The sequence below is a fragment of the Podarcis vaucheri genome (genome assembly GCF_965113315.1).
Source record: "Podarcis vaucheri genome assembly, chromosome: 16".
Taxonomy (NCBI): domain Eukaryota; kingdom Metazoa; phylum Chordata; class Lepidosauria; order Squamata; family Lacertidae; genus Podarcis; species Podarcis vaucheri.
The window spans coordinates 15,142,157-15,168,448 of record NC_138754.1 but is presented as its reverse complement, the minus strand read 5'-3'; the positions used below and the strand labels follow the sequence as shown (position 1 = coordinate 15,168,448).

Below are 26,292 nucleotides of genomic sequence, written 5' to 3'. Positions count from 1 at the left end.
TGAGAAAATCTCTTGACAAGTGGCGTGCCTCAGAAGTCGGCTGGTGCCAGCCGCCCATGGCCTGTCATTAAGTAAATCAAGCATCGCAGTCATCCTTTGCCTTGAGGGTTTGTGTCACATCCTCTCTTTTCCCTCACCATGTGTTTTTCTTCTTTTCTTCCTCTTTTATGGGGAGACAGCTCCCCGTTTCTCAGTCAGCGCCATCGTCATCTGTTGATGGCGTCACACATCTGAGCAAAAAGCGTGCTGCGACTCGAAGTCATGTTATTAGCCTTGTGGCACCAGTTCCCCAGAATTCTCTTCCCTCAGGAAGGAAACAAGTCCCGACATTATGATTCTGACGGTCACTGAAAATCTTTATTTCATATGAACTCTGAACCGGTGGTGACTGACCAGGAAGGAGACCTTCAGGTGTAGTGGATAACTCGGCAGAGGTGTCTTTCCGGTGTGAAAGAAGCAGATTCCGTGCAAGGGGTAATTAAGAAAGGGGCTGAAACTAAAACCGCCTATATCACGCGATTAATGCAAACCTGTGGTGCAACTGCACTTGGAATTTAAAAGAGGATTAGACAAATTAATGGTGGATAACTTTATGTTCTACCTTGATAGTCCTCTGAATACTAGTTGCAAGGAATCGCAAGTGGGGAGAGCATGGTGTAATCATGCCCTGTTTTTGGTCTTCCCACTGGGGTTTCTGGTTCGTCACTATGAGAACAGGATACGGCACCAGGTGGGCCTGATTCTGCAGCTAGGCTCTTTCCATTCATTTGTCCCAAACTGGCCTGTTTTTTTGTTTCCTGAAGTTTTTAGCTTCTGGGTTTTTATGCTTCAATACTGTTCATGACCTGTATTTTTTAATATTCTATTTCTGTACACTAGTTAGATGTCCTCTGGAAGTATAGTGGGTTAAAAATTTTGAATCTCTCTCTTTCTCCAGCCCAGGCCTTCTCCTTCACAGTGTCATCTTCTGTCATGTTACTTTATAACAAGAGAACAGGCCTTTTCTGTGGTGGTTCCCCTAGTGTGGAATGCTCTCCCCCGGCGCCACCATTGCAATATCTTTAGGCGCCAGGCCAAAACATTCCTCTTTACCCAGGCTTATGGCTATTAAATAATCTATTACCTGTGGGAGAGAGGACTGTTATTTTGATGACTATTTTATTATTTGGCTGTCCGTATGCTTTTTATTATGTTTTTATCACTGGTGTTCTGTAATGTGCTTTAAACATTGTACACAACCCAGGGATCTCTTTAATAAAGGGGGGGTATATAAATTGAATTAATAATAATATCCTGGGAAAGAGGGGTTGATTGTGAAGCCACTCCCAGAACTGTAGCTCTGTGAGGGGAATAAGGGTCTCCTGACGATTCTCAGCTGCCTTAATAAACTACAGTTCCCAGGATTCTTTGGTGGGGTGTGTGGAAACTGTAACTTTTTAAAGTGGTGTCACACCACTTTAAATGCATAGTGGAGATTGGGGTGGGGGAGTTTGTCTCCCTGTCCCATGTTGTAGAGAGGGAAGGGGCACATAGACGTCACCTCACACTTCCTCCTTCAAAGGAAACTACCTCAAACACTTCCCTCACTGGAGGAGAAAGGCCAAAACATGCCAAAAATATCTTAATTGAATTAGTCCAGTTGGACTCTCTCTTGGGAGCTTCAGATTCTGCTGCCTTTCCTCCACTTCCCATAACAGGGAAAAACCAGTTCCTTAAACTTGCCCTGAAATACCAGGAAAACAGGCAGTTGGCTCTTATAACTGTCTTCTCAGTGCTGACTTTATTATTTTTAGATCTCCAGGGGCTGTTCATTTTGGGGGAAAGAGGATTGCTCTTCTCCAGAATAAAGACAGGGAAGCAATGTTGTATCTCTAGGGGGGGCTGCATTTCTCTCCTCTCTCTTTCCACCCCATAACTCCCCTTCCCCTGATGAATATTAGGATCTAATGATTCAATAATATTGAAGGCTCGCCTCACCTCATCTGTGCCCACACAACCTGCTTCCGTCTGCAGAAGTAGCACTTTTACAAGTGCCACATTGTGTTCGTTCCACATCTGCAAGAAATCAACCCTTCAGTGTGGCAGCACCTAATCTCTGGAACTACCTGCCCCTTGATATTAGCCAGTTACCTTTGCTATATTGTTTTCAGTGCCTGCCAAAAAATTTTTTTTGTTTAGGCAAGCCTACCCAGATGTGTAATTTTGTCATGCAATTTTAATATGTAGTTTTGATAAGTATAATTTTTAAATTACAGTGGTACCTCAGGTTACATACGCTTCAGGTTACATACGCTTCAGGTTATAGACTCCACTAACCCAGAAATAGTGCTTCAGGTTAAGAACTTTGCTTCAGGATGAGAACAGAAATTGTGCTCTGGTGGCGCGGTGGCAGCATGAGGCCCCATTAGATAAAGTGATGCTTCAGGTTAAGAACAGTTTCAGGTTAAGAACGGACCTCCGGAACGAATTAAGTACAGTGGTGCCCCGCAAGATGAATGCCTCGCAAGACGGAAAACCCGCTAGACGAAAGGGTTTTCTGTTTTTGAGCTGCTTCGCAAGACGATTTTCCCTATGGGCTTGCTTTGCAAGACGAAAACATCTTGCGAGTGTTCCGATTTTTTCCCGCTCCCCCCCCTTTTTCTAAGCCGCTAATAGCCTTTTATCCGCTAAGCCTTTAATAGCCGCTGTGGGCTAAAGCCTCAGCGCCTAGGGCTTGCCGATCGAAAGGTCGGTGGTTCGAATCTCCGCGGTGGGGTGCGCTCCCGCTGCTCGGTCCCAGCGCCTGCCCACCTAGCAGTTCGAAAGCACCCCCGGGGGCAAGTAGATAAATAGGTACCGCTTACCAGCGGGAAGGTAAACGGCGTTCCGTGTGCGGCTCTGGCTCGCCAGAGCAGCGTTGTCACGCTGGCCACGTGACCCGGAAGTGTCCCCGGACAGCGCTGGCCCCCGGCCAATAGATGTGAGATGGGCGCACAAACCCCACAGTCTGTCAAGACTGGCCCGCTCGGGCAGGGGTACCTTTACCTTTACCTTTAAGCCTTTAATAGCCGCTAAACTGCTAATAGCGCTAATCCACTAAGCCGCTAATAGGGTTGCTTCGCAAGACGAAAAAACCGCTAGACGAAGAGACTCGCGGAACGGATTAATTTCGTCTTGCGAGGCACCACTGTACTTAACCTGAGGTACCACTGTACTGATTTTTAAAAGAAGTTTAAAATTTGTAATGTTTGCTTTCATTAGTATATTTTGAAGAAAACTTTAGATTGTCTTTTGTAAGTCGCTTAGAGGTCTTTTTTGTTGTTTAATTAGGTGGTATATAAATCTTGTGAAATGAAAATAATATATATATTCTCACAGTGAGTTGGTACAGAGAAGAGCAGGGGGGCTTCAAAGCTGCTGCACAGAAAGAGTGGTTTTGTGGCTGGAGCAAGTTCCTCTCTGCCCCCACAGATTTATGACTTGTCATGCTGCTGAAATCCCCCCAATTCTGCACAACTGTTAGAGAAAAGGTGGAGGACCTCTGGACCCTTAGCTAGGCCTGCCACATGGTCCCTAATTTGGCCCACAAGTGCATTTCCCCCCATACCGCACCCACCTTCCCTAAACCTGGCATCAGCTGTGGGGCAGATGAAGACAGCTCCCATCAGCATGGGCAGTGGTCAGAAATTATGGGAGTTGGATGAAAAGCTATTAATTTAAGGTAATACTTTATTGGCTTTTCACCTTGCCCTGTATTTTTGGGATCACGTGGACTAGAAACCAGCAAAACGAAAGGTGCCGTGAGCAATCTCTCGCCTGCCAGGGAAGGCGTTTGCTTCTGTCCTGTTGTTCTTCCACCCAGCTCTCTCCCTTATTATATCAGGGAGGGACTTGTTGGGTTGCCTTTGTTTTTCTTTTGCCCATTGCATACAAAACACGGATGACGTGTTGTTGTTTGTGTCTGTGTGTGTGTGTTTCATGCCTGACTTTCACACTGCCTTATGTCAAGGTTTCTGTGTTTTGGTGAGTCGCCGTGCCTTCAGACAAAAGAGAGCTTTTAATTTATGAGTATTAGCTGGGACTCCACGGCAGGAGGGGGGAGGGTACAAAAACATGGTGCGTTAAGCTGGTTTTGTGGGTGATTGAACAGCGACTGCCAAAAAATCCTCTCAACTGCAGCAGAGTTTCGAATATTACAATAGGCTGGCAGAGGGCCAGTTCTGACATAATGTAATGTAAGCACATGAGTCTTTCCCTTGCACACATACATGGACCACACCAGCAGGGTAAAATTTGAACGCAGAGGCCTCTTTTCTGGTTTCTTTCCTGCTTTGCCAGTTATAAAATCCACTCGCTGTATGTGTGTCCTTCATCTCAGGGAGTGGGGGAACCCGGGGGGACCTCCAGATGTTGTTGGACTCTAAATACCATCAGCCCCAGCCAGTGTAGCTGATGGGAATTGTAGTCCAATAACCTCTGGAGGGTCTTATGTGTTTCCCCATCCTTCCTATCCCTGCAGTATCTTAGGAGTGTTGGTCTGGCTCAGTTTGTGAAGATAACTGGGGGGTAGGGGACCTCCACATATATCTCCTTGAACTCTTCAGCTTTTAATGTTTGATGTTTTGCTGGCTTTTTTATTATGTTGGAAACTGCCCAGAGTGCCTGGGGCAACCCAGTCAGATGGGTGAGGTATAAATATTATAATGATGATGATGATAACAGAGAGCATAATACACATTTTAATGTATTTTTAATCTTTTGTTGGAAGCTGCCCAGAGTGGCTGGGGAAGGGTTGGTTTGTTTGTTGTTTATGTGGCTGGCCAGTCAATTGAAAGATTGATTTGGCATCTTTAAAAATGCTTCTGTTCAGAACCACAAGCCTAAACCAATCTCAAGTTTCTTTCCCTGATAAATTGTGGCGGGAGTCCATAGGGCAGTGCCTGATGTATTTATGAAAGCGTTTTTATAGCCCACCTTTTAGCTATATAAATACTAATGGCGGCTTACAGAAAATTTGCTAAAGCCTATTTTAGCTAATTTTTTAAAGCTGTTTAAAAATCCTTCTTGGAATAGCTGAACTGGCAGATAAACACGCCCAAAAAATAGCAAAAAAAGAAAAGAAAAAAAGAATGTAGACCTTCCCTTCTCTGGCTTAATCTCAAGATCCTTGAATCTGTCTCCTGAGAATAGGAAGCCTGGAGCCTTTGCATATTCAAGCTGGGGCAGAGCTGGGGAACTTAAGACCTCGCAGCTGAAAGCAGCCCCGCAGGCCTCTAGCTGACCCTCGGACAACAGACCCTCCAAGCTGCAGCCCCTCTTCCCAAAGCACATCCCTTACTGGCATGTTTCGCTTGAGTGTCCCTCCTCCCTCCTGCTCCCTTTTCCTCATGTGCCGTATCTTGTTTGTTAGCCTGAAGGCGGGGATTTTTTTACAAGCTACTCTGAAACACTTTTTGGTGAAAAGGCTGGGGTGCTAACACTGCAGATAAACAATAATACATCTTTGCTAAATTCTGCATATGTTGTTTTTGTTTGTCTGTTTGATTTTTGTTTTTACACTCGTGCAGTATATTAATTTTATGGAACAAGTAAGTATTTTCCAAAGAGGGGACGGGTGGGAATATTCCTGAACAGAAGCAGCTTCTATTGGGAACAAGTCTGCCAATGTTTCCAAAATGCCAGGGAACTGACTTGTGTTGTATTTTGAGGAGTGTGTGTGTGTGTGTGTGTGTGTGTGTGTAATGACTGAGGTTTATTATCCTGTACATCAGGTGCAAAGGGAGTCTTTGGCTTCCAGATGCTGCCAAACTACAACTCCCATCATCCCTGGTCCATTGGCCATGCTTGCTGGGGCTAATGGGAGTTGTAGTTCAGCAACATGAGCTGGGGGGCAAAGTTCCACACCCTTGTTGTTGTATGTAGCAGCCTAAATTTCCTGCCGGTGGCTGACTTGATGTTGCCTGGTATGTGTACGTGTCTGAGTTGGATTTAAGAGGGTCAGGTTTAAACCTTTTAATTTTAATTAAGGTTTAATGTGTTGAAGCCATTTAAGGATGAAATCTTTACATCAGCCAGTTGTTTCTAAGAAGGTGATGATAATTAATCCCACTTGGCAAAATAGGCTTCTAAGCAGTTTTACAAAATATGAAAGGCCATCTACACAGAAATTAAAATACAAATAATTAAGGTATGCAACTAAGCTGTCCTATTATTAAATCTTCCATCTCCCCCACCCATTTTATCCTCATGACAACTCAGGACTTATTTTAGGCTGAAAGGGAGTCTGTTTTAGAGAAGCAGATATGGGAGGGGGGGTCGGTACTGGTTCTATTTTTAATACATATTTTCACGCCCTCTTTTTAATTTTGCCACCTTCCTCTCTCTTTTCTTTCTGTCCTAGTTCTTCCAGTGTCTTGGACCGTTTTTCCCGAACTCTGAAGCACATCCTGACTCAGAGGAGGTAAGCTCCTTTTGTTGCAGCAAAACAAACCCTCCCTGCTCCCAGGTATCTTTTGTGGTGAGACTTGGGCTCATTTCTTCCTTTGGCAGTGTATGGCCTCCTGCCTTGCCTGCCAAAAGCCCTGGGTTCAAATCACAGCAACTCCATTGGTCCATCTAGCTCAGTATTGTCTGCACTGATTGGCAGCCGCTCTCCAGGGTTTCAGGCAGAGTCTTTCCCAGCCCTACCAGGAAAAAGCTGGTGGGGATTGAACCCGGGACTTTCTGCTTGCAAAGCAGGGCCTCTGCCACTGAGCTATGGCCTTGCCCCTTAAAATAAAGTTGGTGCGTTGCATGATTACGTGTAGTATTGTAAAGAAGCGCAACATTTGTAGCCGTGGAGATGAGAGGAAGGGAAAAACCAGAGGCTGGGATCTTTCCAGGCTCGACATTATTGACATTTGTATTTTGTCCTTCCAAGCTGTATGTGTCCTGAACCCCTGGCCTACTTGGCGGCAAGTCCAGAGTCTGGGGGGTCAAGCCATGCGAGCCAAGTCCAAAGTCCAAAGGTCAGGACTAAACATCAGGAAGCACTTTCTGGCAGTAAGAGCTGTTTGACAGGGGAACAGACTCCCACGAGAGGTGGTGAACTCTCCTTCACTGGTGGTTTTCAACTCTACAGCTCTGTGATTCTATGATATTTGGCAACTCCCTTTGTTTTCCTCCCCTTCCCAACACTTTGGAAACATGGAGATGTGGAACACGGTGCCTTTAAGGTGCTGAATTTAGAGACTGCAGAAACACACACATGCAAACTGAAATTGGCAGCAGTGTTGAAAAGCACAGCTTGGCATCCTGTTGGTACCCAAGGGGGAGAGGAACAGCTGCTGGGCGTGTCAATGTATGCGAGGGAGCGGGTTGCGGAATGGGAGGGGTAACGCGATCTTTCCTTCTTTCTTTAATTCCTGAGCAGTTACTATCCACTCTACCCTCCCGCGGAAGAGATGAACATTGATTACGAACATTTCTACCAATACGCAGCCCTGCCTGTCACGCCGGACGTGCTGATCACTCCGTCGGAACTGAGATACTTTATCAAGGTTGGGGGGAAATGAAGCTGTCTGGGCGCAGGGCGATGGAGGGAGGGGACACATTCCAAGCTGTCTTACGCACGTTAGCTCAGTGTTCTCCACACAAATTGGCAGTGGCTGTCCAGGGTTTTGAGCAAGAGAGTATCCCCCAGCTCTGCCTGGAGATGCTGGGACTGAGCCAGGGATCTTCATGCCAAGCAATTGATCTAACCACTGAGCTACAGCTCTAAAAATAAAGTAAGATTCCAGTGGAACTGACTAAAGGACTGATTTATATAAAAACATAGGGGTCTAGCTCAGTATTGCTTGCAATGATTGGCAACAGCTCTCTAGGATTTTACTCAGGAGATATTCCGAGTCTTCCTTGGAAATGCCAGGACCTGCAATCAAAGCGAATGCTCTGCTACTGCTCTTCCCTCTAATTCCAGCATTGGAATTTGACCTCCGGTCTACAGGTTCTTGAACACAGCCACACCACTTCACTGCAAGGAACTCTGCATGCTGCCCTGTTGAGCAGGAGTTGGGGTGGAGAATAGATGGCAGAGTAAGGCTTAGAGGGGGAGAAATACAGATGAGTTCACTGAAGATCCATTGATAAAACGTTATTATACCATTCATGTTCAGAGGCAGTCTATTTTAGAGGGCAAGCTGCTTACTTATCCTGCCCACCCAAGGACAGCAAACAACAAAGGGGGGGGGGCAATTACGTTAAGAAAAAACATTGAAAACTTTTAAGCCACATACTCTCAGTTGGATAGCAACATTAATAATGAGTGGAGCAGGCCCACTTCAGCAAGGAGGGCACCCCACAAACAGAACCACCACCAAAAAGGCCCTGTCCGGGTTGCCACCAATCAGGCACCACTGACGTGGCCTCGCTTGCTGATCGTAGGTCCCAGAATGGTTGATACTGAGAGAGACGCCCTTTAAGATAAATACAGTGGTGCCCCACAAGACGAGTGCCTTGCAAGACGGAAAACTCGCTAGACGAAAGAGTTTTTCGTTTTGGAGGTGCTTCGCAAAACGAATTTCCTATGGGCTTGCTTCGCAAGACGACAATGTCTTGCGAGTTCCTGCTGGTTTTTTTCCTCCCCCCCCCTTTTCTAAGCCGCTTATCAGCTGATCTGATCAGCAGATAAGCCGCTAAAAGCCGCTAATAGCGCTAATCCGTCAATGGGCTTGCTTCGCAAGATGAAAAAACCGCTAGACGAAGAGAATCACAGAACGGATTCTTTTCGTCTTGCGAGGCACCACTGTAAAGGGTAGCCGTTGCTGCCATACCTAGCTAGTGAGTGCTGAGAAACATCTGGCTGCCCCCATTTTTTGGAACTGGGATGCTGGACTAGACAGATTTTTCTGATCTGGCAAGACAGTTCCTACACCCATATTAGGGAGATTAAAATCAGTATGTCCTAATGATATCTTCCCATCTGACTAAAGAGCCTGTTTCTTGTTTTTAATGTCTCTTCCCCCCTCCCCTTGTTTCCTGCCCATCCCTAGGACGTCCTTGGGTGTGTCTGTGTGAACCCAGGCCGGCTAACAAAAGGCCAGGTAGGAGGCACCTACGGGCGTTTGTGCATCCAGCAGGAAGTCTCCAAGGACCAGGAGGAGCGGAAGAGCCCTTGCATCGCTGCTCAGGTCGTGAGAATCTAACTTGCATCCGTCTCCTCAACCCACCAGCAGAGAGGACTGCAGAGGTTTTGCTGGAGCGGGACCAAAATACAGTTTAGGGACGAGACTGAAGAGACGGAGCAGGTTTCTCCTCCAATGTCTCGGGGTCTCTCAGGGCTGCAGCTGTTTGGGAATCTGCCCTCCACCTTTGCTGCCAACACAGCTGGAGAGAATCTCTTCTGTTTCAATTTCCCCATGTTTGGGCGGGGAAGAATGGATTTGCCTACGCTAATGTCCTTTTGACAAAACACTTTCTACTTTGAGAAGACAGATAAAAACTTAGCTATATTCATTGGTGTGTAGCATTTTTTTGGGTGGTGGGGGAGCAACATGTCTCCCTCTGTGCTTCAAAGTTGATATCCTTTGGGGTGTCTTAACTCCCTCCCCCACCCCTCTCAAACACTCCAATCCTGCAGAGTTGGTGGGGAAACTGACCTCTAGTTTGGAAAACTGAATGTTCAGGTCTTGCGTGCGGCCGCGGTGCAGACATTTAAAACAAAACCCCCCACAATTCTTCTGCAGTTTCTTATTATTTAGTCTTGGATATATTCAGTGGTTGCTGTTGCCCATTGGGACCAGTGTGGTGGAAAGTAGAGAGGCCAGGGACAGGTTGAACCATCTAGCACTGGTTTTGTCCCCATTCTTCTTTGCTGAGTTGTACAAGGTGCACCAGCCTGAGAGGTGGGGCAAAGAGATTGAATTATGAGTCCCTGGTTCCTCTCAGGTTGCCTTAGGCTTAGCTTTGGCCCTGCCTGCAATGTGTGAGGGGTCATAAGTGATCTACTTCAGAGGCTTATTTTGAAAGGGTTCCCGAGTGCGATATACATATAGAGTGTTATGAACTTGAGCTCCAGAGCACACTACGGATGCCCTCTCTCATAACACAAGGACCCAGCGGGTGCCGTCCAATGAAGCTGAATGTTAGAAGATTTTGGACAGACAAAAGAAAATGCATCTTCACACAGCGCTGAGTTGGATTGTGGAAGTTGCTCCCTCTTGATGAAGTGATGGCCATCAGCTTGTGATAGCTTTGAAAGTAGTTCTGGAGGATAAGCATATGAAGTGGCTACTAGTCACTATTTTGGAGGCAGGATACCTCTGGATACCAACAGGGCTCTTCTTACGTTCCCATGACAATATTTTAAATAACGTAGCTCCATTTTTCTTCAAACAGTATGTATAAATGGATGGTTTGGTATTCCTGACCCAGGTGGGCCCTGATTGACGGGTGGTTGTGGCACCTAGGAAATAGCTCAGTCGGTAGAGCATGAAATTCTGAATCTCAGGGTTGTGGGCAAAAGATTCCTACATTGCAGGGGATCGGACTAGATGACTTTAGTGGTTCCTTCTAACTCTATAATTCTATGCTTCTGTGTCCTTTAAGGAGATCATAGAATCATAGAATTGCAGCGTTGGGAGGGACCCTGAGAATCATCTAGTCTAACCCCCTGCAATGCAGGAATATGCAGCTGTCCTATAAGGGGATTGAACCTGTGACCTTGGTGTTCTCAGCACTACTCTCTAACCCAGGCTTCCTCAACCTCGGCCCTCCAGATGTTTTTTGCCTACAACTCCCATGATCCCTAGCTAGCAGGACCAGTGGTCAGGGATGCTGGCAATTGTAGTCTCAAAACATCTGGAGGACTGAGGTTGAGGAAGCCTGCTGTAACCAACTGAACTATGGTGTTTTCGTTTTTCAATAAGGCAGACCGACAAAGAGCTTAAGAAAGATATAATCTAAGTATTCCTCCTGCTTTGCACTGAACCTGTGATGTGTTTCGTTAAACCTATTAACACACACATTCTTGGGAAAGGGGGGTGGGGAGGAACACTGCCTTCCATGCTAATGACCCAGTACCACCCGCCTATAAAACCACACTGCTCCATAAAAGCAAAGTGCAGAGCAGCTAATAAAAGAAATGTGACAATACTTAGATCTAGAGCTTAGAGCACTCGGTGTTGGCAACCCAGCCTCCTCCCCCCACCCCAGCCATAGATCAGTGCTTCTTCTGGAAGTAAACTTTGCCTTTTGGCTCTTGCTGTATGTGTGTGTGGTTGGTTCTATGTAGTTCACTTTGCATTATTGGGCAGCGAGTGGGTTGGGGGGGAATGGAGGGACCTTTCCCCAGGCCACAGCCCCCCTGGCGAACCTGCTTTATACCCTCCTGGCTGAAATGTGCCCTTAACCTTTGAGGCTGCCTCTTTGCTTGCCTGGGTGCAGGATAGATAGGGGGAATGTACAGAATCTAGCTCACCGTGCAAAGATGAAATTCACATTATTTGCCTCTGGCCCACCCACCCCTGGCATGTGGCACCCGGAAGGTTGCCTAGTTGGGTGTGCAGCCCTCAGGCTGAAAAGGGTTCCCCACCCCAGTTCTGGAGGGTCGCACGTCATCCATTCCTGGTCTTGACATTGTTTTAAGGGCTTCCCGTTGAGACAACCCTCTAATTATTCTCCTCTTGCCCATCCTATGTCTTTGTGTGAGCGACTGAACCTGCCGAAGGGCGTGGAGTGTGTTCGTAGCTGAGTGTCTCTTCTAATTCACTTGCTAGGTTAGCTGGTTAGGCTACTGCAGTAACTAGAAATAGCACTCACAACAACTTTCATGAAGGCTTTAAAGTTGGTTTTGTTCCATTTGTGGGGAGAGGGTCAAGCCAATACTTCCTCGGGTAAGGAGGGAAATGATTCTGAGAAGGCATTTGAAGGAAGAGATCAGAAGGCGATAATTCAAGGTGTTTCTATATGGATAGGTTGTTGGCGGGGGGATGACGACTTCTATTTCTTTATTTTCATTTGCATATCACCTTTTCCTTCAAGGATATTAAGGTGGTGTGCATGGTTCTCTCCCCATCTGAATCCTCCAAACACTCCTGTGCTGTCCCGGCACAGCCATTAGGTGGGGTGAGGCCGCTGCCTCAGGCGGTGGAAACCCCTATGGCAGCATTCACGTGCCTCCACTGTGACACCATGCGTCCCTCAGAAAATCTGACTTGCTGGCAGTTTGAATCCTCCCTGATCATTGACTGTCCTGTCCTGGGAGCTGATGGGACGAGTTGCAGCCTAAGGCCCCAAGTTGGGGAAGGCCACTGCAATGTCTTCTTCTTATTTAGGTTCGAGGTTCAGTCCAAAATGCTGTATATAGCATATGATACTCCCCATGCCTTCAGCCATGCATACCTCAGACTTGAGGCTGGCTCCACTTCCCCTCACCCTCCACCCCAAGCCTATCATGATCGCTTCGTTCAGGAATGACCACCTGCTGCCACCCCCCCCCAGCGCCATGGCTGGTTCTCAGAAGCATTTTGTCCGCCCTCCTCTGCTGGCAGCGCACCCCCAATTGTTACCAGTGCTTTAAATGACCCCACAAATCGACTCATGATAAAATTATGTTCCTAGGAAGCTGCCTTATACTCAGCTGTACCATCTAGCTCAGAAATATCAACGTCAAGGGCTGCCAACCTTTTTAGGCCTGTGGAAACATTTGGATTGTTGAGTGACTGCATACCCCTCAAGTGTCCCAGTTTAACTGGGACATCCCAAACTGACAGACGTGGTGGTGGTGGGCAGCAGCAGTAGCGGAGGCTGGGCAGCCACAGCAGATATCTTGTGGGTGCCAGGGCCCCCTGGAGTTGGCACCTATGCCCACCCTATTCAGACTTTGAAATAAGCCCACCACAAGTATGAGGGGATGGGATTGAGCCCTCCCCCGGTCTTGAGGGGTCAGGCCCCACCCGGCCTCCTCGCGGTGGTGGAAGGCCTCGCCGGGCCTTGCGGCTTCCTCTCAACATGTGTGACATGTGTATGTTGCACGTGTGATGTCACATGCGAGCCTCCCCCCCCCCAATGGCTGGGTGGAATCCAGCGCCTCAGATACCTCCTTTCATCTGAGGATCACAGGGCAGTTTACATTTGCATTAAAACGCTGGTGGATTTTCATGTGAACCTTTCCTTTTAAAAATTCTCAAGCCGATGTGAGAATGTGGAGAATTGACATTAAGACTGAGAAACGTAGACCAGAATTGACAGATGTGACCATCCTTGACTGAAAGCAATAGGTGGCTTCCTCTGAAAGTTTCCACTGGGGTGTACAACTGCTTTCCTCACTTAGCTGCCCTTTTCTTTCTCCTTTTCTGTGCCCCCCCAAAACCCCCAAAGCTAGAAATCTGGAGTCTTTTGGGGAAGGGGGAGAGGTTCAGCTAATGAGCCAGCATTTTGAGTGTACAAAAAGTCTTGCACCCAAAGAGACAATACTGTACTGCCCCCGTTTCCTCAAGATCCTCACCTTTCCTCTTCCTTCCCCTCCCTCCCTTCTGGGGAGTCTCTTGCCTGCTGTCTCTGAAGCCAACCGCCTTGAATTCCTTTCTAAGAAAGTCATTCTCCCCTTTTAAGCCAGGGCTGCTTTGCATTATTTTACTTCCGAGTTTTGGGAAATAGGATTGAGTTCTGAAAGTGGGAGCTCTATTGCTGAAGCGGAAAGATCTGCATGTTTTCCGGTCAGGGAAAACGCCCTCCTCCCCAGACAAATCTCAGTTTTGTGTGGGGTGCTTGTGAGGAACAGGTCTCATGGCCAAGCCATCCATTTTGCTTGCAAAAGTTCTCAGCGTCAACCCAGGTTGTTTCTCCAGCTAAAAAAATGGGGGAGACCGCAAGCTTAATATGATTCAACTGTGATCCAGCAGTAAAAAGAGCTAATGCAATTCTAGACTGCGTCAACTGAAGTCTAGTGTTTCAGATTAAGTAAAGTAATAGAACTGCTGACTTCGTCAGACCCCACCTGGAGTCCTGTGTCCAGTTCTGGGCACCACAGTTTAAGAAGGGTATTGGATTCATCCAGGTCTGCACTTTTGCGTGCCTTATCCAAGTGCTCCCCCATACCCGATGTTTTACTGCTGAATCACAACAAACAGCAATCTGCAGAAAACCTGAATTGCTGTTTCAATTCAATTCAATCAACCTTTATTGGCATACAGAGAAGACAGGAATATATGAATCAAAACATGAAATTGGCATCTGTTCACAGAAGATGCTTTGAGATAAAACTATACAGACATAATAAGGTTAAAAAAACACTCGTGTTCTACGACAACATAGTTGTTCTACGACAACATAGTTTGTTCTACGACAACATAGTTTCAAGGCATTGCTCAGAAATTGCTGTTTGTTCCAATTCAGCATTAAAGGGGGGGGGGGATAAAAAGGTCAGATACGGCACTTTAAAGTGCAGATCCGTGTCTAGAAAGCATTGGTGGGGGGAAGTTAAGTGTGGACCGGCCCATTGGCAAGTTGGAACATGTGCAGAAGAGGGCAACCAAGATGCTCAACGGCCTGGATACCAAGTCTTATGAGGAACAGTTGAGAGAGTTGGGGATGTTTAGCCCGGAGAAGAGGAGAGACTTACGAGGCGATATGATAACCATCTTCAAATCCCTGATGGGCTGTCACATGGAAGATGGAGCAAGCTCATTTTCTGCAGCTCCAGAGGTTTTCAAATTACAAGAAATGATATTCCGTCTAAAACTCAGGAAGAGCCATTCTGCAGTAGAATGGACTCCCTCAGGAGGTGATGGACTCTTCCTTTGATGGTGAATGGGGCACGCAGATATTGGGGTCTCAAATTCCATCAGCACCCTGTGTGACGTCGTGTTGGATGCATTGAAGATGGGGGGGTGTAGCTTCCCCAAATTGGCCTCGTGGCCCAAATGTAGAGGACTGGTGGGTCAAATTTAGCCTGTGGGCTGGGGGGGGGGTGTCTTCACTTCTCTTGTAGAGGGAGAGACTCTTGTATGGCAACTTGAGTTCCTTGGAGAAAAGGCAGGACACAAATGAAATCAATAAATTTAAAAGAGGGAAATTGAGAGTGCCATTGTGGATTTTCCGCCTGAGGCAAGAAAAAGTTGCTTTCAGTCAGCGATAGCTCATCTCACTGAGCATTTGGCCTCTCTCTCTTGACGTGTGTGTTTATACGCGTGCAATACAGTTTGTGACTGTCACTGAAGACGTGCCTCCAGAGGGAACCTTTCCCTGTCATAAATGCTGATAACCTGAGGTAATATCAGCAATGGCCCAGGCTTAATCTGTTAGGGCTGACCTTTGGCCTAGGCCAATCTGAATGCTTCACCCCTCACTCCCTGGCAATCCCATCCCAGCTGAAGCCTGGGATAAAATTTCCAGTCGCAGCCACAGCTAGTAAAGGGAAAGGAGGAAATATTCTCCACATTTTTGCTGCCAATTGTGTTTTTTTAAAAAGCAAAACAAAACTGATTGCATTTCTCCAGAAATGTTGCTGCAGGGTGTGGGGGTCGGGTTGCGGGCCAACGGGGGGGGGGGGAGCAGGCTGTCCTTTGTTACGGGGATATTTGTTTTAGATTTCAGCTGAAATGCATTTCACAATAGGGAAAACTCAGCCTCTGGCCGCCCGCCAGATAGCAGAGCTGATGACATTTATTTATTTCTTCGCGGAATGAATCACGCATGGGAAAAAAGAGTTTATGTGTGTAAAGATACGGAGTAGGCCCTCCCTCTTCCTGTGTGACGTTCCCCATCAACCAGAAAAGACTTAGATTTCCTGGGTCCTTTTTCTGGAAGTGGGTGGGTGGCTTCTTGGTAGGACTAGGACCAGGGAGACCAGGGTTCAAATCCCCACTAAACCATAAAAGTTCTTCAAGCCTGTGACCTCAGCCTGACAGGGTTGTTGTGAGGATAAAATGGCGTGAGGCGGGGAGAGAACCTTGCACACCGCCTTGGAGGAAAGCAGAGGGAATATAAATACCGTAAGTGGGATAGTTCAGTCAGTAAAGCATGAGACTCCTAATCTCAGGGTCATGGGGTTGAGCCCCACATTCCTGCATTGCAGGGGGTTGGACTAGATGACCCTTGTGATCCTTTCCAACTCCACAATTTTATACTTTTAAATAATAAATATAAAATAAACACATTGTTCCTTTGGTGTTGAGTTTCCATCTTTGGACAATGGGTTCTTTCTAGGTAAATTGTACTCAAAGTAGATTCACTGACCTGAGTTAAGTCATGTCCATAAGTCTACTCTGAGTAGGATTAACATGGGCTGCAACCTATTGTTACTCATGTGCAAGTGCACACCTGTATGTACGTCCTCCCCCCCCCCCCGGCTGGAAATTCAAACCAGCTGTTGTAGGGAAAAGTAAAGGGATATTATAATCTTTGAACCCCAGCACTTGAGGAGCCTGTGTTTCTCAGAGGCAGAGCAGCTGTAGACAATACTGAGCTAAATGGACCAAATGTTCACTCAATATAAAGCAGCCTGCTATCCTATCATACCCCAAGTGTCGCAGAAAAAAACATAACATCCCAGGTTGGGGGGGGCACGAAGGGGCCTCAGCCCCTAGCAGTTGGCTCCTATGGGTCTGATTTGATCCCAGATTGTCCTGCTTTTCCTTAGGACGTTCTTATTTTCATCAGAGAAATGTTGGAGGGTATAGAGTTATATGATTCCCGAGGCAACGAGATAAGTAACTGAAGGCAGTTGCATCTGAAGGCAGCCCTGTATAGGGAAGTTTTTTAATGTATAATTTTTTATTATGTTTCAGATATGTTGAAAGCTGCCCAGAGTGGCTGGGGCAACCCAGTCAGATGGGTGGGGTATAAATATTAAAAATATTATCATCATCATTATGATGGAATAGGACGTCCCTATTTTCATCGGAGAAATGTTGGAGGGTATGAAGGAGGCATAACTTATATATGCCTGTTGTCTTTGTCCATGGAGTTTTCTTGGCAGGGATACTGGAGTGGCTTGCCGGTTCCTCCTCCAGGTAGATCACGTTTGGTCAAAACTCTCCACTATGACCTGTCCATCTTGGATGCCCTGCTCAGCATAGTTCAAAGCTTCTTTGAGCTATTCAAGCCCCTTCGCCACGGCAAGGCAGTGATTCGTGAAGGGGATCCAACAAAGGTCCATATAGTTAAAGCTATGGTTTTCCCAGTAGTGGTGTATGGAAGTGAGAGCTGGACCATAAAGAAGGCTGATCGCCGAAGAATGGATGCTTTTGAATTATGGTGCTGGAGGAAACTTGAGAGTCCCATGGACTGCAAGAAGATCAAACCTATCCATTCTTAAGGAAATCAGCCCTGAGTGCTCACTGGAAGGACAGATCCTGAAGCTGAGACTCCAATACTTTGGTCACCTCATGAGAAGAGAAGACTCCCTGGAAAAGACCCTGATGCTGGGAAAGATGGAGGGCACAAGGAGAAGGGGACAACAGAGGACAAGATGGTTGGATAGTGTTCTCGAAGCTACCAGCATGAGTTTGACTAAACTGCGGGAGGCAGTGGAAGACAGAGGTGCCTGGCGTGCTCTGGTCCATGGGGTCACAAAGAGTCGGACACGACTAAACAACAACAACAACATGAAGGAGGCAGGCAGGTGCGAACTGAGGTTAGTGGGGCAGGGCCTGCTTTGCCCTAATGGACGAGCAGCCGCCATGAGCTTGAACTGCCTCTCGTTCCTTCACGCCAGGCGGTTTATCCCAAACCTCTCATTCCAGCCCCTAAACTTACAGGCCAAATTGAGCTCCCTTTCTCGCAGCACCCACCATGCAGGCCCCAGAACAGCTTCTCCACAGTCACAGGGTGTGTCCTTGGTGGAAAAGGTACTTGCCAACGCCAAATGCATATGGAAGCGCAACAGATCTTGGAAGGAGCTCCCTTCTCTTCCTGGGCTAATCCACAAGGCCTCGCCGTGCCTTTTACCTCCCAAGACTGGCCACACCACCTCTTTGTTTTGCAACTTTCCTCTAATCCAGTTTGTTGTTTCTCGTCAGGTGGTCTGAAAATCCAAGATTTGGACAACGTTCAAGGGAAGATTTACTCTCTCTTTTTGTCACTTTATTTCTAGTTCACTTAAGCTGCTTCTTTCCGTTCCGTCGCTTCCTTGTTTCTGTTCTGTTGATTCCCCAATCCCCGCCCCACCTATGGAGAAAGGACCTCAGCTCAGTGGTAGAGAGCATTAGCTACGCACGCAGAAAGTTAGTAGAGCATGAGACTTTTAATCTCAGAGTCATGGGTTTGTGCCCCATGCAGGGCAAATGATTCCTGCATTGCAGGGGGTTGGACTAGATGACCCACGGTCCCCCCAACTCTACAATTCTGTGATTCTAAGGACACAGGCTCCATCCTCGTCACCCCTGGGAATGCCCCATGCCTGAAACCCCAGAGAGCCACTTCCAGTCAAAGTAGACAATACTGATCTAGATAGACCAATCGCCTGACTCAGTGGTTAAGATAGTTGCATATGTTCTATCATTAGGCTCATCCTTCCTGAATTTGTCTTATACCCCTCTAAAGCCATCTAAGTGGCTAGTGTATGGCCGTCACATCAAGTATTGTTGCTCTATCGGTTTTATTATTTATTCATTTATTATATTTATATGTCGCCTTTATTCTCCAAGGATCTCAAGGTGATCTACGTGGTTCTCTTCCCCCCACAACCATTTTATCCTCTCAGCAAGCCTGTGAGGTGGGTTAGGCTAAGAGATAGTGACCAGCCCATGCTCCCCCAGTGCTCTGATCCTGAAGTGTCTGCAACTCCCTGCAGCTGAGTGGCACAAATATTTTACTTTTCCTGCCTCTGTCTACACCTGGGTGAGTTTTCTTGCCTAAGCCTGGTAACTTTTCTTACCGCTGTCTTGCTCTCCTCGTGAAAAAGAGAAAAACCAAAGGCCACCTTTGCTTTCTAATTGGCCTTTCATTTCCCACCCTTCCCAAGCAGAACTGATAAAAATCTGCCCCACCTCGAGGCGTGTTGCATCTGACTTGTGTCAGAAAAGGAATCTTTGTCACATTCCTCCAGCTCCGAATAACAGTCTGTTTTGCCTTGAGATGCAGTGCTTTGCAGAAGACGTTAATCTTCTCCTGAGTCTGAAGGATTCCACGTTGACAGATTATTAAAAATTATAGGCTTGGCTTGCTTTTAGGGAGAGGAAAGTTCAGACCAAGTATGGATTCAACTTGCAAGTTCTGATGGCCTCTCCTGTGGATCAAGTCAAGCGGAAATGGAGGCGGGGGCTCCCCTTGTTGCACCCTTAAATTGCAGCTAAGCTCTCCATCTCTGCTCAAGAGAAATGGTTTGTTATTTAAAGTCCTCCTGGGTAAAAGCAGAAAGCAAATTATAAATGATCCATGAAATAAACGGAACAGATGGTGAAATTACATATTTCACTTGAACAGTTTAGGGTTTGATGCAAGAGCGTGGAAGCTATCAGACGGCAGATTTCCTCAACAGCAGGCATGGGAAAGCAGGCAATGTTTCATATCGAACAGTCCTGCAAAAGCTAAGTGCAGCCTACTAGCTATGTATGGTGTCCTGCCAGTGCCTCTATAAACTTGTTTTCCTGAGCTTATCTGAGATTGCAAAATGAGGGGGAGGGTTAACATGGGAAGGGTGTAACACAGACGCAAAGCCACCAGCATGTGGAAGATCCCAGGGTGAGTCACTAGCATCTCTTGATAGGGCTGGGAAAGACACTCACTCTGTAAACTTGTAGAGTCTACACTACTGGTCAGTGTAGATCATGGGTAGGCAAACTAAGGCCTGGGGGCCGGATCCGGCCCAACCGCCTTCTCAGTCCAGCCCGTGGATGATCTGGGAATCGGCATGTTTTTACATGAGTAGAATGTGTGCTTTTATTTAAAATGCATCTCTGGGTTATTTGTGGAGCATAAGAATTCGTTCTTTTTTTTTCTTTTAAAAATATAGTCTGACCCCGCTCAAGATCTGAGGTGGACCAGCCCCCTGCTGAAAAAGTTTGCTGACTCCTGGTGTAGACAGCACTGAGCTAAGTGGACCAATGGCTGGACTCAGGGCTCGTGCACGCTTCCACTTGTCCAGCTGCTTTCACCCACAAAAAACCTGCTCTTTACAGCTGAATCAGAGCAAACATCAGACAGGTTTTCTATGAGTTGACATTGCACATATAAGTGAAGATAATGTACAAAAACGTATCATATTGGGATAAACGGCTTTGCAGAAATGTGTGCATTATGCAACACTGCATACAAAAAATGTGTATATCAGGAGAAATTTGAACCCAGCTGCTGAGAACTTAAAAAATATATACTGTATATGTTGTGGAATTGTGGAGTATCAAACTTAAGAGTGGAAACTGAAACCGACATATTTGCCCATCCCGACTCAAAGAGCAGAGGTTTAAAGTGCGTTGTCCAAAATGCCAGTATTTTATTATGCTAGCTCATGCTGCTAAGCTATTGCAGCCAGCTTCCATCCAGGTTGCTTAAGTTTCCTCTTCAGGTAGTTTGGGCAGAGGCACCAATATAATTTTTCTCTTTTCCCTTGGGGGAAAAAGATACAGAGAAGAGGAGAAGCTCATTATCTGTATCAGTCAGAAGAATTATGCAGAGACAGAAACTAATTTAAGCAGTGGCTTCAATTAATATACACACTTACACGAGTGTAGGCTCCACTTAAGACAAGGAGACGTTCTGAGTAAGCATGCAAAGGATTGCATTGCAAATTGATATTTCCTCCTTCCCCTTAGGTATTGAATTAAAACTTAAATAGTATCATATAGTTTCTGACTTTTCATGATATTCACTCTGTTTTCGTCTGTTATTGTTAGCTGGTCTGGGCTCCCTTTTGGAAGGTTAAGCTTGAGTGCAAACATTGAAATGAAATGGAATTTGATTGTGCGCTGGGTCTTTCAGTGACCATGATAGTGTTCATACTCCTGCCCCTGGGGATTAATAATCAAAGATGGACATTTCAGAACTGCGACAAAATGTTGCAGAGTGGAGTCCCCTTGTTCAGAGTTCCAGCCAGCCAGTTTCCCATGCCTCTTTACAAGCTACTCCAATACATTCCCCCTCCTCTCCTGTATTCTATTCACACCCCCCCCCAAATATGCTCTCACTGAGCATGCTTAGTCATCCTTTGGGGTCCCCTGCACCACTTTAGGGTACCGTATTTTTCGCTCTATAACACGCACCAGACCATAACACGCACGTAGTTTTTAGAGGAAAACAAGAAAAAAAATATTCTAAACGAAATAGTGGATATATGATTTTTGTGGTTCATGCTGTGGCCACAGACATGTGATCTGACAGCGAGTTTGGAGTAGCCCAATGCAAAAATCCTGAGGATCCATGTGGATCCATGCTTTGTAACCACGGAGGAGGGAAGGAAGGGGAACCATGGATCCTCTGCTCACGACTGCAGCAGATCCCCCCGGCCATCCGCAGGCATTCGCTCCATAACACGCACAGACATTTCCCCTTACTTTCTAGGAGGAAAAAAGTGAGTGTTATGGTGCAAAAAATACAGTAGTTCCCCTCCCCTCCTTTAACAAAAAATGTACTACAACTGTGGGATTTCCCCTAGCCTGCTGTTACCTTCCTCTTATGAATGGGAACTTCCATTTTGGCTACATAAAAAGGGTGTTGCTGGATCATGCCAAAGGCCCATCTGCTCCAGTTCTCATAGTGTTCTCATAGTGGCCAATTAGATGCCCCATATAGGAAGCCCACAAGCGGCGCATAATGCAGCGGCACTCTTTCCACTTACGATCCCCACTCTGACAGTGGAGGGAAAACAACCATTGTGGCTAATAGCCACTGATTGCCTAATAACTACCATGAATTTGTCTAATCATCTTTAAAGCCACTCAATTGATGGTTGTCACTGCCTCTGGTGGGAGCAGATTCCCAAGTTCCATCATAAATAGAAGGAAAAACACAAACAATATTAGCAAACCACACCTCCCTGTTAGACAGAGCCTCTCTTTAACTACGGGAGCAAATTCCACAGTTGTGTGAAGAATAACTTTCTTTTGTCTGTCCCAATTCTGCAGAAGGACCCATGCTTAGAGGACTGAGTTCACACAGTCAGTCAATAGGATATTGCCATCCTGCCCTGCTACGTCTCATCCAGTGTGTGTAGTTGCTGAGCTAGACGGAGCATGAGCCTGACCCAACAGGGTCATTTTAGGTAGTTTAGGAAATTGTAATGAGGAAGGGAAATTTTGAAATGCAATTAAACATTGACCCTCCCTGCTGAAAAGGAGAAACCACAGAGAGCAGACAAGCTAGTGGAAATCCACCTATTGCTCATGGCCGGGCCTGTTTGTCAACATTCACATTGACTCCCTCTATTGTACTGACACACCAAGAAGAAGAGATGGCAGTGAACCAGCAGCAGGTCAATGCATTAACCACAGGTTTAAAACGTGAGGCATTTTAATTACAACTCTCTCACTTTCTCCTTTACTCCCTGTGAATATGTGCATTAACAGCCTCTTAATCGGTTTCAGGCGGCTGATTAAGCAGGCAAAAAGCAATTTTAATTCCACCTTCCCTCCTCCCGCCATCTGGGTAAACAGTGTGGGAAATATGCAAAGATTAGGGGCCCAATCCACTGAGCAGTTGCCCCATTGAAATGAATGAGGGGCTCAGGGATTGGCACTGGGATGCTGAACATGTATTTTGGTTCTGCCTAAAAATAAGAACCATCTGAATGACAGCCGTTTGAGAAATGGAGGAGGGTTACAAGGGTATATATCCTGCCGATTTTATACTTTTAATTGGATTTTTTAATAAATTGTATGACTAAACTCAAGCAGAATGAAAACAAAAAAGAAAAATAAACTGCTCCCCTGGTTAACACAAAACAAAACCAGACATTACCGCTTTACTATATCTGTGTACAAAAGCATACAGACAATGCAAGTAAGTTCTCTGGAGGTGAAAAGTTGGAGCACAGTCGATTTAAGACTATGTACAGCTAACACACACACACACAATTGGACCATTTCTGTTTTTCTCCCTTTTGCGTGCATAGAGATCTCATCCCTGGCCATTAGCCATGCTGGCTGGAGCTGATGAGAGCTGTAGCCTACAATATCTGGAAGAGACCATGTTGGCTACCCCTGGAGCAGGCAAAATTACAGCAGATGAACCAGCGATCTGACCTGAGATGAGGTAGGTTTCCGATGGCTTGGAGGTTCAGAGGTTTAGTCTAGAAGTCTCAAGAGGTCCATGACAGCAATGCTCTACCTCTACTTTCCGAGGCTTCTGAATGCCAGTTGTTGGGAATCGCAGGTGGGCAGAGTGCTGTTCCCCCATCTCCAGCTTGCAGGCTTCCCAGGGGCATCTGGCTGGCATTTGGTGAGAACAGGATGATGGACTAGATGGGCCTTTGGCCTCATCCAGCGGGGCTCTTAAATTTTTAGGGTAGGAGAGGAAAAATAGGGTAGCATGCACTTTTGACAGCAAGCAACTATGTTCCACTACATTACCAAAGTTAATAAAGAGAAACCAAACTGATTCAAAAGCGTCCATTTCTGCCTACAGGCCACCCTCAACTTTGGCATTATCCCTGCCCCCCAAAAGAGCAGCTTGCCAAATTCTCTGAAGCTATGGATCTCACGCCACCCCATGAAAATCCTTCCAGTGCTCCCTCTGAAGAGTGATGGAGCATATTTCCTGGACCACTCTCACCCCAAATGTTGGTACACAAGAGCATTCCCACCACATATGTACCAATAAGTTGGCACCCCCTCCAATAAGGAAGAAAATGTTCTAAGACACATCAAGAACAGTTTCCTCAGGGTGGTGTTGTATCACTTGTGCAATGGTTTTAAAGTTAGCTCCCTGACATTGGCAGATACAGTTTTATGGGAATGCCTATTCCATATTTAGTTTCAAGCATCCTCCTGTGTAATTAACCCATTAGCTTTCCTTTTTGTTGTTAAGGATTTGTTTTTATTGTAAGACAGACATCTGGTTTCACGTTTATTAATGTGGTAATTAGTTATAACTGGGGGGGGATCCAGTCCCCCAACAGCTGGGGCATGGGATAAATGATAAAGCTGACAAATTTAATCAGAGAAAAGGAAGACAAGATGATAAAAACATTTAAAAATGGAATATCTTTATTATGTACTAGTGGAACAAAATACAAGATGTTGAACCAAATAGTCTATTTGGAATTTTGTAGCGATAGTATTATAATAAGTTTGCAAATTAATTATTAGTAATTACTCAATGTTTATTTATTTTTTGTTCATAAGCACTGATTGTGAATTTAAGCAATAGATTGTATTATTATTATATCCCTTCTTTATATGTGTATGTACATATATATATTATTAGAAGTTGTTAATAAAAACAAATTCAAAAATGAACGTGGAGATGTTTGGATTCTAAAAAATATTAAATGGTTTATAAATGCTTTTAACTACATATGAATAAATAGAGGTTGAAAAAGCACCACTGTTGTGTGCTATGCATGTTTACTTAGACGTGAGTCCCGTGGCGTTCAATGGGATTTACTCCCATGTAAGTGTGTGTAGAATTGCAGGCTCATACTCTTAGATTCCACTATGCAGTAATTTTCCACCCTGTCCATTCTTAACTTGAAAGATTATAAATTACCAACTCTAGATCCACAAAGCTGCAACTTCAGACACACCCAAATATTATTTACGGAGACAATGTTTCCACACCCAATATCCTGAGGGCTTTAAAAACATATCCCTTAATTGCATTTTATCTTCACAACAGCCCTGTGAGGGTGGTCTAGCCCAGAAACGGACTTTCCCCCAAAGGCCACCCACTGAGTTGCATAACTATGAGGATCTGAATGTGAGATTCCCACTTCTGAATCCAACACAGTTCTATAGCATCGGGGCTTAAACTGATAATAACACAGTACAGTACTGAATCCAGGAACTACAGTTTAATTTTCCCCTTCTGCAAAAGTTCAAGGTTTTTCTTTACCTGTGCCTCTGACAATGGAAGGAGGATATAGCTGGGCAGGTGGGCTGGGTGCCTTTATGGTGACCAAGCTGTGGGGTTTTCACTGCAAAATGTGGGGGTTTTTTTGCTGCAAAACGCTTGCAAAACTCTGGCACAGGTTTAGAGCAGATCCCAGATTTAGGGGTTCGTAGTTAATGGGTGCTCCAAGGCTGCCTCAAACAGGCTAGCGTGGGACTTCCTGGCCTCCATGTCAACTATGGGGCTCTCTCAGTACATCAACGGTCCAACAAACCTAGCTGGGCATATCCTTAACCCTTGAGTGGAATGGTAATACTCTGCTGATCAGGAGGCTCCTGTGAGTCTGTTGCCGTTCCCTGTTGTGCTGAATGTAGCTACTCCAATTCTGCAAGAACAGGGGACCCATTGACTGATGGAACCTGATGGATTCCTGAATGCGCTGGGGGATTTTCCGGCAGACATAGCTGGCACTCCTGCCGAGGCACTTGTGTCGCTGTCGAATGAATGGTGAGCTATGAGCCATTGATGCAGATCACCTTGGTGTTCCAGTAACCCGCCGTGTGATGAAACAAGGTCAGCGGCTAAAGCACAGGTTGCATGACTCAGGGCCCATCTACGCTTCCATTTGTCATAGAATCATAGAATTGCAGAGTTGGATGGGACCCTGAGGGTCATCTAGTCCAACCCTCTGCAACGCCGGAATCTTTCGCCCAACGTGGGGCTCAAACCGACAACTCTGAGATTAAGACTCTCATGCTCTACCAACTGAGCTACCCCAGCGTGATTTCAAGTCATGGGTCCGAGAGGGTTTTTTTTTTTGTCCCACCGCTTTCCCCAGGAAAACCCGCTGTTTACTGCCGAATTGGAACAAATATCCATCGGGTTTTCTGCAGATTGACATTTGTTCCAATTCAGCAGTAAACAACGGGTTTTCCTGGCAAAAGCAGTGGGACAAAACAAATAAAAAAAACCCCAAACCCTCTCGAACAGATCTGTAACTTGACATCACGTGAAATCATAGGAGAAGCGGAAGTGTGGAAGGGCCCCTGGTCTGAACCTGACTTAACATGGGTGAGGCTGCCTCATTGTACAGTGGTACCTCAGGTTAAGTACTTAATTCGTTCCGGAGGTCCGTTCTTAAGCTGAAACTGTTCTTAACCTGAAGCACCACTTTAGCTAATGGAGCCTCCTGCTGCCGCCACGCCACCAGAGCACAATTTCTGTTCTCATCCTGAAGCAAAGTTCTTAACCTGAGGTACTATTTCTGGGTTAGCGGAGTCTGTAACCTGAAGCGTATGTAACCTGAGGTACCACTGTATCTGCTTTTGGGTTTTCAGAGCTCCCTTTCTT

At 46.0% G+C, this 26,292-nt stretch overlaps 1 protein-coding gene across 1 annotated transcript in view; it reads left to right on the top strand.

Moving 5' to 3' along the window:
* Nucleotides 1–9,467, top strand: part of POLA2 (DNA polymerase alpha 2, accessory subunit) — a 28,908-nt gene extending 19,441 nt beyond the window's left edge. Inside the window, exons 16-18 of the mRNA XM_082203571.1 lie at nucleotides 6,380–6,439; nucleotides 7,391–7,517; nucleotides 9,009–9,467. Coding sequence (XP_082059697.1) covers nucleotides 6,380–6,439; nucleotides 7,391–7,517; nucleotides 9,009–9,161 — 340 coding nt within the window. The 3' untranslated portion in view covers nucleotides 9,162–9,467. The remainder of the gene's footprint in view (nucleotides 1–6,379; nucleotides 6,440–7,390; nucleotides 7,518–9,008) is intronic.
* Nucleotides 9,468–26,292: the final 16,825 nt, after the last annotated feature.